The 12,527-nt window shown below is 45.4% G+C and overlaps 1 protein-coding gene across 1 annotated transcript in view; it reads right to left on the reverse strand.

Annotated features, from left to right (window-relative positions):
- LOC132392153 (uncharacterized) overlaps positions 1 to 12,527 on the reverse strand; it is a 105,324-nt gene that overhangs the window by 13,306 nt on the left and 79,491 nt on the right. Inside the window, exons 15-16 of the mRNA XM_059966002.1 lie at positions 6,257 to 6,339; positions 3,966 to 4,121 (exon numbers count right to left, since the gene is read on the reverse strand). Of these exons, the coding sequence (XP_059821985.1) occupies positions 3,966 to 4,121; positions 6,257 to 6,339 (239 nt within the window). The remainder of the gene's footprint in view (positions 1 to 3,965; positions 4,122 to 6,256; positions 6,340 to 12,527) is intronic.

Genomic DNA, 12,527 nt, shown 5'->3' on the forward strand with positions numbered 1-12,527 from the left:
TGTACAAATGCAAAAGGATTTCCTTGCTCTTGTACTCAATTCCCTTTGTAATAAAGGCCAACATTCCATTAGCCTTCTTCACTGCCTGCTGCACTTGCTCATTCACCTTCAGTGACTGATGAACAAGGACTCCTAGATCTCTTTGTATTTCTCCCTTACCTAACTCTACACCGTTCAGATAATAATCTGCCTTCCTGTTCTTACTCCCAAAGTGGATAACCTCACACTTATTCACATTAAACGTCATCTGCCAAGTATCTGCCCACTCACCCAGCCTATCCAAGTCACCCTGAATTCTCCTAACATCCTCATCACATGTCACACTGCCACCCAGCTTAGTATGATCAGCAAATTTGCTGATGTTATTCTTAATGCCTTTGATGCAATTGATTTAAGATTTTCTCAGGGTGTTAATGCACACAGAAGGCAGTTCCTGGAGTTCTCACACCTACAAACTGTGAGTCTCTGTTCAGGAGCCTACTGTTCAAGCTCCCCTCCCCGGGTATCTCATGACATACTGTTCAGACGTTAAAAATAACAGCCAGAATGCTGTGGCTCACTGGTCCATGCCCATCAAAATTCCCATCTCAACCTGCATTGTGTGCCCATATCTCTCGAAACCAGGGATGGCAAATTGTTTTTTGAGAGTGCGTGCCAAAACTGGCAAAAAAATCTTCTAAAAAAAATTCTGTCATGTGCCATGATAATCCTGTTTATCATTGAATGGTGGATCAGTACGAATATCACGGATCAAATGGACCAGTCCTATCGCTAATTTACAGATATTCATTGTTTTAATATTAATAAAAGACAGGTTGAAACATATCAGGAAATCTGTTCAAAAAGATTGGCATGGATGATGTCTCTTCATATGGCGATGAAGATTTGTGGAACATGTTGCGACCGGCAGTCGTGGAGGCCAAGTCTTTATGTATATTTAAGGCAGAGGTTGTTGGATTGTTGACTGGACAGGGCATGGAGGGATACAGTGGGGGAAGGCAGGAGATTGGGGCTGAGAGGAAAAATGGATCAGACAAGATGAAATAGTGGAGCAGACTCGATGGGCCAAATGGCCTAATTCTGCTCCTATATCTTAAGGTCTTTCGGAAACATTTGCAAGTAAATTGCCAGGATCAGAGAACAACTCAAACCACTATCAACCACTACAGCTACATATTTTCTAAATCACCATTAATGTTTATTTTTTTAAAAAGACAACAGAAAAGTAATATGATTTCTAAATGGTCTTGTTACTGTATCTCATACCTGATTATTTTCACATGAAGGTGTGAATGTCAAATTTGGTGCAAATTCTTAAAAGATTAAGGAAAGGAAAATAATCAGAGTTTACTCTGAGGGAGACTTGTTGCACTAATGATGACAATATTTTACATCTGGTTTGTATCTGGTTGTTTTGAGGATGATGCACAAAACATAATTTCATCAGGAAGTCTATTTCTGTAATTAGACTTCACCACTGAGAATTATGATTCACATGAAATTCAGAGGCGCCAAACTACAACAAGCCATCTATCACTGAATATCAGTATTCTGACAAACAACAGTAGAAAAATGTAAGCAGAGTGAAGCCAATGCCTACCGGTCCAACCGTCCAACTCTGATACATGTAATCCAGGGCTCTGAGAAACTGGAAACCCATCATCCACTGTCCTGTGTTCTTGCTGGCGTCAGGCCGCATGAACCTTTTCCTGTGATTGCATTGTAAACAATCATTCGCTGCTTCATTTGGCAATAAAGATAATCATTATGCATCTTTCAAATATGATGGGCGGGGTTTAAAGAATTGAGGGGCAGCACTGCATGCCGTGTGTAACAACATTTTTATAAATGCCACCCCTGCTTCCTATCCACACACCTGTCCAAGTTCCTTTCAAATATTGTACTTGCTTCAACCACTTCAGGTGGCTCATTCCAGACACTGACCATCCTCTGGGTGAAAAAGCCGTCCTTCGGGTCCCTTTTAAATGTCGGCCCTCTCACCCTAAACCTGTGCCCTCTAGATCTTGATTTGCTAACCCTGGGGAAAAAGACTGTGTGTAGTCACCATATCTATGCCCCCAATGATTCTGTACTCCTCCGTATTATCCCTCATTCTCCTCGGCTCCAATGAATTAAAGCCTAACCTGCTCAGTCCCTCGAGTCCCAGCAACATCCTCATTAATCTCCCCAGCACTCTTTCCAGCTTAACAACATTCTCCCAATAGCTGATGACCACATTATTCCAAATATGGCCTCACCAATGTCTGGTGCAACTCCAACACACATCCCAACTTCTATCTTCAGAGCTCTTGACTGATGAAGACAACCTTATTCAAAGTTTTCTCCACCCATTATCTGTGACTTGCATGAAACCATATTCAGTGGATTCTGGTTAATTGTGACACATCAGAACCAATACATTTTGGCCCAATTAAGTGGCTGCCCCAATTAGCCAAAGTTGCATGGAAATAGTTAAAAAGGTACAAAAAAGGGAAACTACCATTTGAATAACAAATTGTGTATTTAAATGAAACACAGAACAGATTAGAACACTACCAAAACTACTACAATACTATAAAACAGTCTATTTGTTCCTAATAGTTATCGACGGAGGAATTCTTCCAGTGTACACTGCCATGTTCTTTTGATTGACTGTAAATGAATGAAATCAGTGCAGACACCTGGTGCAGATAATGGACTGCCTTAGTCAATGCATTCGATATTTGCATCCTCCAAATCTTCATTTTCATTGTAACATTCCATAATGTTGTCGATACCTTCAAGTTCTTCATAGTTCCTAACCTGTTGAGGTAGTGAAGTCATTTCATTTTCACTCATTGTTGTTTCTGGCATCTCTAAGCCAGAATGCTTGAAACCACAGTGAGCAAATCAGTTCCAAATGCTTATTTCTCGCTAACTATCAGAGACAAAAATTACTGCTTTTTGAACACAAACAAGCGACACTATTTAAAAACTATTCACAAGGGCACGCAACTGACTCTAGTTAGAAACTGTTCAGCAACATTTCCTGTCCCAATTAAGCAGCATAGTGTTCCAAATAAACAAAGGGAATCCCGGCTATTTTCTCAATTAGTTTTTGTACTTTAAGAGTTGTCCCAAATAAGCGGCTGCTTTGATGAACCAATGGTCCAATGTGCTTTGTACTCCCTGATCCCTCTGTTCCACAACTCTCCCCAAAGACAGACTATTCACTGTGAATGTCCTACTCTGATTTGTCATCACAAAACTTCACACATATCCAAATTAAATTCCATTCGCTATTCCTCAGCCCACTTATCCAGCCAATCAAGATCTCTCTGTAGCTCCTGATAACTACCTTCACTGACAATGGCACCACCTATTTAATCTGCAGACTTACTAACCATACCTTGTATATTCCCATCCAAATCAATGATACATAACAAGTAGCAATCGGCCTAGCAATGACCCGAGGAACACCACTAGTCACCGGCCTCCAATCCAAATAAATAACCTTCTAATATTACCTTTTTCCTACCATCGAGCCAATTGTTTATGCCGAGCAACATAAATTTCCATTGCGGCCTGCCACGCGGATCATTGGCAAAGGCCACGCTAAATTCCGTGTAGATCACATTTAGTGTTCTACTCTCATCGATCACCTTAAAAACATCTCAGTCAAATTTGGGAAGGTTTTGAGGGGCCAAGCCGCCTACTTGAGCTCCTGTTTTCCTGAGTTTAGTCCAGAGGTGCTGGGGTGTTGAGGGAGTGGGCCGGAGCCAACAGCTGCCTTTATCCTACCCCACAACTTCGTGCGTTAAGTTTTTGGCCTTACCAGTTCCTGAAGAGGGAGTGGGGAGAGTAAATATGGAAGCTGACACAACAAACTGCACAAACCTACATGCAGGTCAAACAGCCAGGACCAAGCGTCAAATGCGGCAACTCCCAATTCATACCCGCAACTCTAGCACCCAAAGCCAACTCACCAAATCTGCCCACTGGGGAGGTAACAAGTGCCATAACCAGTTGACCAGAATACCCCCAGCATCTTTGCATTCCACTCCAGGTCTTCAAAGATGGCGTAGACCAGCTGCTTGTAGCGGAGAGCAGAGATCACCATGGCGATGTTACCTGAGGGATAGCTGAGCCAGGGTTAAGAAGAATCGCAGCAGGTGGACAGGAAGCAATGTTCAGACATTGAGCACCTCTGCACCCAGAAAACACCTGGCGAGGCAGGGTTCCCTGGGGCTACTTTGCTGATAACAATACACTGCAGTTGGTAACCTTGGTCCGCAAGTCATGGTAATTATTGCAAAAAAATGCCTCTGAATACATTTTCATTCACCCACTGTTAGGGTCACCAAGCAGGTGAATGCTCAGGAATCTCTAGAAATGAATCTTCCCAGCACTGCTGAGAACAGCACTTACAGAGCAACAATTATGATTTCAAATGATGTATTTCTGTTCCTTTTCACACTGCTTATACATTGTGAAAACGTCAGAGCTGAAGGCAAAGGTCTTTGATTGGGTGGGGCTGCTGGAGGTTGAGCAAACTAACGACAGAAAGCAAGTTTCATTCCACTATCCATGGGGAGAACACACGAGGGGTGATAAGTTCATGGCCTAAGGTAGAAGGAGTCAATTTTAGAAAACCTAGCACATTTATATTTCAGCATAGTCCCCTCCAACACTTACACATAGTCCAGCAGTCGTGGAGCATACGGATCTTGGACCCCGAGGAAGAGTTCACAGCAGGGGTGTTTGATAAGTTTGTGGCCTAAGGTAGGATGTGAGTTATTAACTTCAAACTTTCTGCATAATCACTCAAAGAGTTAACCTGCATGTGCATTTACCGAGAGCTGTATAACTCACTTCCTTCTAGCTTAGGCCACAAACATATCAATCACCCCTTGCATCTCTGAAATCCACTAAGTGCGAGTGAGATTTCCAGCTCCAGTGATGCATTCTAGATGGTGATAACATTGTAGGGATTTCTCCATTCCCATGCTTGTCTCGTTTGCCAGCTACCCTAAATCTGAGCCCTGACATCTTCTGGTTACCACTCCTCAACAGAATTACAGAAACTAAGACGCAACACGGAGGGTAATCACCCCATGTGAGTGGAGGTTAAAAGGAGAGCACCGGAAGAACTCACTGAGCCGAGCAGCATCTGAGGAGGCAAAATGTGCTTATTGACGTTTCGGGCCTAAACCCCACATCAGGGCCAAGAAGGGTGGGGATTACAGACCTGAGTGTACACTTCCTGATTTTGAACACCATTATCAAATCGCCCCTTCACTTTACATGCTTGAAGGACAACAATCACATTTTAGTTTCAACACACAACTGCAGAAAGATCTTGTTTTCATTTTGATTAGTCCCCTTCCCTTCCTGATGTACACGCTGCCCACAGCTACCCTGAGGACCTGGGCAGTGACGCCAGAGAGGGTGTGGAATAGGATGTGGCTGAGACTGGGAAAGTGCAGCTTTGAGGGAAGATGACAGCTTTTCCCAACTAGCACAAACACAATGGGCTGAATGGCCCCTTCTGCAGTGTCAGGTCTCTATGATTTAATTACATCTATTGTTTCGTTATCTGGAAGCAAGAGTACAAGCAGGGAGGGCTGTTGAAGTCCTGTGCCCTGTTCCGGACATGCCCAACATTGGAACCAAAAGAGTCCAGGGAGGGGGTCAGGAACAAGTGAATTTAATTCAAATGGAAGGTTTTCAAAATCAGGTGTTAATATTTTCACCTGTCAGTACAATCAGGTGTAAATGAATTGAATCCCAAGAATTAAAAGTACGTTTCAAAAAGAGTGGATCTACAGTAAGTTCCCATGTGTGCCTTGGCAAACTTCAGTGTGTCTGACAGTTTCTGGAGGAGGTGATAATCCAGAATTCTTCTCGATTACTGCAATGGCAAGCATCAGAGTGAGATCTGTCCTGGAGACTTCACACGGGGCTAATTCTGATAGAGTATTAAACCCTTCAGCTGAGTGAGCCTGAATGGCAGTGCTGTGATTTCCAACGGATGTCAGCATACTGAGGGAATGATTTCTCTAAATACACAGACATCAAGAAACACAGCCAGGCCTCGCCACTTAACAACCACATAGTGAAGCTAACTGTGGGATCTGCCCAAACTAACACCTTTGGAGGGGTGATCTGCTCTACTGGCTCAGAGTGACCCCACAGAACACCAAGCCCCAGTCAGCAGCTGCCTCCAAAATCCTCAGAGACACTGCACGCCACTGCCGGTTAACAGCTCAGAGGATACAAAACGGTGCCGGTTCCGTCTGGGAACATGGTGACAAATTTGGAGCCATCTGGATAGTATCTCTCCATGATTCCCCGGGGTCTCTGAGACAGAAAAAGACAAGTTATCTTAGAACAGTACAGCCCAGGAACAAAACTGTCAGCCCTTTATGTTATACACAAATAATTACACTAATGACATCTAATTCCTTCTGTCTGACCATTCCCCACATTCTTATGTCCTAACTCAGAGCTTTTGAAATGCCTCTATCATATCTGCCTCCACTATTACTCCTGTCCCAGACACCCACCATTCCCTCTGAGAAAACTTTTGCTCCACACATCCCCCTTGAACTTGCCTCCTCTCACCTAAATCCTCTAGAATTAGACATACAGTCTTGTTTTCAGTTGGTCACGTTATGCTAGGGTGAAGCCAGGAATGATTTGACTAAGAAAGTAACAGTATATACCGAGGCTCTCGTACAAAACAGACAAACGGTAAGTTCAAAGCTTGCAGTGGCAGCTGGGAAAATGAGCAACTACCTACAGGGAAGCTATCAACACGATTGAGAGTACAGAGAATATTGACAAAGACATTGCCAGAACTGAAGGGCCTGAGTTAAAGGGGAAGTCGAGGCTTTATTCCTGGAGCGCAGGGGAACGAGGGGAATTTTGATAGAGGTACACAAAACTCTGAGGGGTATGGATAGGATGAAAGTAAGCAGGCTTTCTCCACTGTTATGGATGTGACGCAACTCTGAGGGGCCGAAGGGTACAAAGTCCCGTCCCCCCCCCCCGCCTTTTTGAGAATCGCAAGATCGCTATTAATTCGGGTCTGGGACCCAGGAAATGAGAGAGAGACATCCAGAATACACAGGGTTTGGAATGTGTCCTGACCTCAGCGAAACGGAACCACTGATAACGGCCATTGTCTCATGGAGACAGAATTGTGTATTGAGTACTGTACTATTCATTGAAGCCCCTCAGGGGATGACCAGAGTGGGCTGGTTGAGGGATTGCATCATCCCAACCTGATTGACATCTGAGACCCCGTGAGTAAGGATAAAAGAGGGTCTGGGGAATAACACCTTCAGATGCACCAGGAGAAACGCTAGAAACCAGTGACAGCATTTAATAGCGACAGCCGGTGGGGGCTCGTGTGCGTCCTTCTCTTGCCTGGGTTGACGGGCTCAACACGGAAGAACGGTTTAGCTAAAGGAGAGGCCGCAAGTGAAAGGCCACGACAGCGAGACTCAGGACGGATCGAAATCATAAAAGGAAAATCAGCAAGTTTTTCTCCCAAATCCCTCTCTCCCTCCAACCATTGCAACACAGCGTTCCCCAAAGGCAGCAGCCTGCATGAACTGTGTGAACTTTATATTTCCATCGGACAATACATTATCCCCTAGACAACGATAGAGCTTATTTCTTATTGATTATTATTATACCTGCACTTTTAGATTTAGTATTGACGACATATATTATCTATATATTTGCATTGATATTATTTTTGTGTATTTTTACTAATAAATACTGTTAAAAATAGTATCATCAGACTCCAACGGATGTTTCCATCTTTGCTGGTAAGTGACCCAGTTACGGGGTTCGTAACACCACGGATGGTGGGGGGGAGCTAGAATTAGAGTTCATAGGATAAGGGTGACAATCGAAGTATTTAGGGGGATCCTGAGGGGGACGTCTTTACCCGGGGGGTGGTGAGAGGGTGGAACGAGTTGCCAGAGGAAGTGTTGGATGCAAGTTTGATTACAATATTTATTAAGTTTGGTTAAGTACAGGGAGAGCTATGTAACAGGCTGATGGGACTTAGCAGAATAACAGTTTGGAATGGACTAGATGGGCCAAAGGGCCTGTAGCAGTCTATGACTCTATCAAACATCTGACTCCCCCCCCCCCCCCCCCGCTGATCACCTCCTCCTCCTACATTTGGCTGCTTACTGTCCATGGGAGTCTAGTCTTAAAGGGGACAGCAGAAAAGGCAGAATAAAACGAGTTTGGAGTTAAGGCTGATTTATACCTGTGCATCGCATCTATGCCATAAGTACCGCATACCCTACACCGTACCTACGCCGTAGGGTGACATGCACCTCCCCAAAAAAGTAACTCGCGCATCGCGGTGACGCAGACCGCAACAACTGTGATTGGTCTACTTGGCAGCATCGTACTTCCTCCTACGCATTTCCGGTTGCTTCTTCACTGCCATGTTTGTAGGCTGTGCATACACCGACGTGAAATAGATGAACCAAATTGTCAAATCTACCTGCCAACATGAGAAAATGTTTGACATGTTCCTCGTCCATGTCTTTCACAAAGAAACTCAACACAGTGGCACAGAAACCCCACCGCCAACTAGCGTTTTGGCGCACACCAACGCATGCTCGCTACGGCGTAGAGCGATGCAGATGTGAAAATCAGGCTCACTGTGTAGCCCGTACATACAAGTATAAATCAGCCTTTACATGTAAGTCGAGACATTGAGGCCTGACATTGAAAACCCCCTGACTGGTAAGTCCTGGGGCAATACCCAGAGGTTGGCAACGTCTGGAGGGCAAAGCTGAAGATCAAAGTCTAGTAGTCAGCAAGGCCAGAGGTAGAGGCCCACAGGTTGAAGCCCCTGGGTTTGCTTGTGCAGAGGTCAGAGGCCCAATGCCTGCGAGTCCAGGCATCAGAGGGCTGGAGATGTGTGTGTGTGTGTGTGTGTGTGTGTGTGTGTGTGTGCGTGTGAGTGTGTGTGTGTGTGTGTGTGTGTGTGTGTGTGTGTGTGTGTGTGTGTGTGTGTGTGTGTGTGTTTGTCTGTGTGTGTGTGTGTGTGTGTGTGTGTTTGTCTGTGTGTGTGTGTGTGTGTGTGAGTGTGTGTGTGTCTATCTGTGTGTGTGTGATGTGTGTGTGTGTGTGTGTGCGTGTGAGTGTGTGTGCGTGCGTGTGAGTGTGTGTGTGCATGTGTGTGCGTGTGAGTGTGTGTGTGTGAGTGTGTGTGTGCGTGTGTGTGAGAGTGTGTGTGTGTGTGTGTTTGTGCGTGTGTGTGTGTGTTTGTCTATCTGTGTGTGTGTGATGTGTGTGTGTGTGCATGTGAGTGTGTGTGCATGCGTGTGAGTGTGTGTGTGCATGTGTGTGCGTGTGAGTGTGTGTGAGTGTGTGTGTGCGTGTGTGTGAGAGAGTGTGTGTGTGTGAGTGTGTTTGTGCGTGTGTGTGAGTGTGTGTGTGTGAGTGAGTGTGTGTGTGTGAGTGAGTGTGTGTGAGCGTGTGTGTGTGAGCGTGTGTGTGTGAGTGTGAGTGTGTGTGTGTGAGCGTGTGTGTGAGTGAATGTGTGTGTGTTTGTGTGTGTTTGTCTATCTGTGTGTGGGGGTGTGTGTGTGAGTGTGAGGGTGGGAAAGGGGCTTCTTTTGTTGTTACTGTTGCAGTGTTGTTCTGCTGTACCTGGTGGGTGGGTGACTGTGTGGTGACACTTGTGGGCTGCCCCTGCCCCCAGCACATCGGTGGGTGTGTTGGTTGTTCACACATTTCACAGTAAGCTTCGATTACACAGGGTAAATAAATATGATTTATTACACTGTGTAATTCCTGGGGCAATGGGTCCATTAAGCTGAGCACATTTTCAATGCCACCGATGGGAATGAGGATCGAGGCAGTCACTGCCAAGGTGCCAGGCCCCAATGGAGTACCTGGTAGGGCTCTGAAAACCTGTGCCAACCAACTGGCGAGAGCGTTCAAGGACAGCTTCAATCTCTCACCGTAGTGGGAGGTTCCAACCTGCTTCAAAAAGGTGTCAATCATACCAGTGCCCAAGAAGAGCTGGGTGAGTTGCCTCAATTGCCCAGTAGCACCCACACCTACTGTGATGAAGTGTTTTGAGAGGCTGGTCATGGCCAGAATCAACTGCTGCCTAAGCAAGGGGCTTGGACCCACTGTGATTTGCCGATCGCTACAATAGGTCTATGGTGGATGCAATCTCACTGGCTCTCCACTTGGCTTTAGATCACCTGGACGATAGGAATACCTACATCAGTCTGCTGTTTACTGTTACAATTCAGCTGTCAACATTATCATATCCTCAGTACTAATCGATAAGCTTCAAAACTTGGGCCTCTGTACCTCCCTCTGGAACTGGATCCTTGACTCACTAGGAAAGTAGTCTGTGCGGATCAGAAGTAACATCTCCTCCTCACTGGCGAACCTCAGCGACGTGTGCTTAGCCCACTGCTCCACTCTCTCTACACCCACGGCTCTGGCTAAGCACAGCTCAGACATTTGTTGCTGGCAGAATCTCAGATGGTGACGAGGAGGCGTACAGGAGTGAGAGAAATCAGCTGGTTGAGTGGTGTTGCAACAGCAACCTCACAGTAAGAACAAGGAATTGATTGTGGACTTCAGGATAGGGAAGTCGAGGGAACACACTCCAGGCCTCAATAAGTGGAAAAGACGATCATTTTAGGGCAGGGGTGTCAAACTCATTTTAGGTCACGGGCCGGATTGGGCAAAATGCAGCTTCATGCGGGCCGGATCAGTCAGACGCGTGCGAACGCAACTTTCATTGCCTCCGTTTTTTCAGCCTGTTCTCGTGTCTCAGTCTCTGCTATAACTACAAAGTGTTTCACTTCACAAATTCCGTTTCTTATGAAGAAGACTGCTGAGCAAGCATTATTTTTATGATTGGTATTAACTTACAATCATAGGCTTCATATCGCCGGGCCATTAATAATTAAAATAATAGATCTATCTAAAATGATCTCGCGGGCCGGATATAATTGTACGCCGGGCCGGATATGGCCCGCGGGCCTTCAGTTTGACACCTATGTTTTAGGGTCAAGTTGCAGTGGTTGTGTCTCTGGCACCGAGACTGGACCCTCAGCTCAGAAGGGGAGGGAAAAGAGGAGAGCAGTAGTGATAGGGAATTTGATAGGGGGACAGATAGGAGGTTCCGTAGAAGAGATCGAGAATCCCGGATGCTCTGTTGCGTCCCTGGTGCCAGGGTCCGCGATATCTCGGATTGAGTTCTCAGTATTCTCAAGAGGGAGGGTGAGCAGCCAGATGTCGTGGTCCATGTAGGGACCAATGACGTGGATAGGAAGGAGGAGGAGGTCCTGCAAAGAAAGTTTAGTGAGTTAGGTGCAAAGTTGAAGGACAGGACCTCCAGGTAAATGTACCTGGAGGTATAATTTAAGTTAAATGTAATTTAATGGTATAATTTAACTATTAAGTTAAATGTACTCCTACATTTACAATCCTGCTACATTACCCACCCTTTCTGTAGCTGTAATAGTATCCCTGACCAGTAATGCCACCCCTCCTCCCCTTCCCCCCTCTCTATCCCTTTTAATGCACTGAAATCAATTTAAGTTAAGTTAAATGTACCATTAAATTAACTTATAATTTAAGTTAAGAAAGCTTATGGGGTGTTAGCTTTCATAAGTCGAGGGATAGAGTTTAAGAGTTGCGAGGTAATGATGCAGCTCTATAAAACTCTGGTTAGGCCATACTTGGAGTACTGTGTCCAGTTCTGGTCACCTCACTATCGGAAGGATGTGAAAGCATTAGAAAGGGTACAGAGGAGATTTACCAGGATGCTGCCTGGTTTAGAGAGTGTGCATTATGATCAGAGATTAAGGGAGTTAGAGCTTTACTCTCTGGAGAGAAGGAGGACGAGAGGAGACATGATAGAGGTAGACAAGATATTAAGAGGAATAGATAGAGTAGACAGCCAGCGCCTCTTCCCCAGGGCACCACTGCTCATTACAAGAGGACATGGCTTTAAGGTAAGGGGAGGGAAGTTCAAGGGGGATATTAGAGGAAGGTTTTTTTACTCAGAGAGTGGTTGGTGCGTGGAATGCACTGCCTGAGTCAGTAGTGGAGGCAGATACGCTAGTGAAGTTTAAGAGACTACTAGACAGGTATATGGAGGAATTTAAGGGGGAGGGTTATATGGGAGGCAGGGTTTAAGGGTCAGCACAACATTGTGGGCTGAAGGGCCTGTACTGTGCTGTATTGTTCTTTGTTATCATTTTCAAGTTCCCGGGTGTCAACATCTTGACGATCTATTAATATAATTACAAAGAAGGCCGGACAGTGGCTATATTTCATTAGTTTGAGATTTGTTATGTCACCACAGACTCTACCAAATTACTACAGAAAGACCTTGGAGAGCATTCTAACTGATTGCACCTCTGTCTGGTGTAGAGAGGCCATTGTACCGGATCTGAAAGAGCTGTACAGGTTTACAGTCTCAGCCCGCTCCATCTTGGGCACTCGCCCCCTCAGCCTCGAGGGTTTCTTCAAAA

This window comes from Hypanus sabinus, chromosome 4, assembly GCF_030144855.1.
Source record: "Hypanus sabinus isolate sHypSab1 chromosome 4, sHypSab1.hap1, whole genome shotgun sequence".
In the NCBI taxonomy this organism is placed as follows: Eukaryota; Metazoa; Chordata; class Chondrichthyes; order Myliobatiformes; family Dasyatidae; genus Hypanus; species Hypanus sabinus.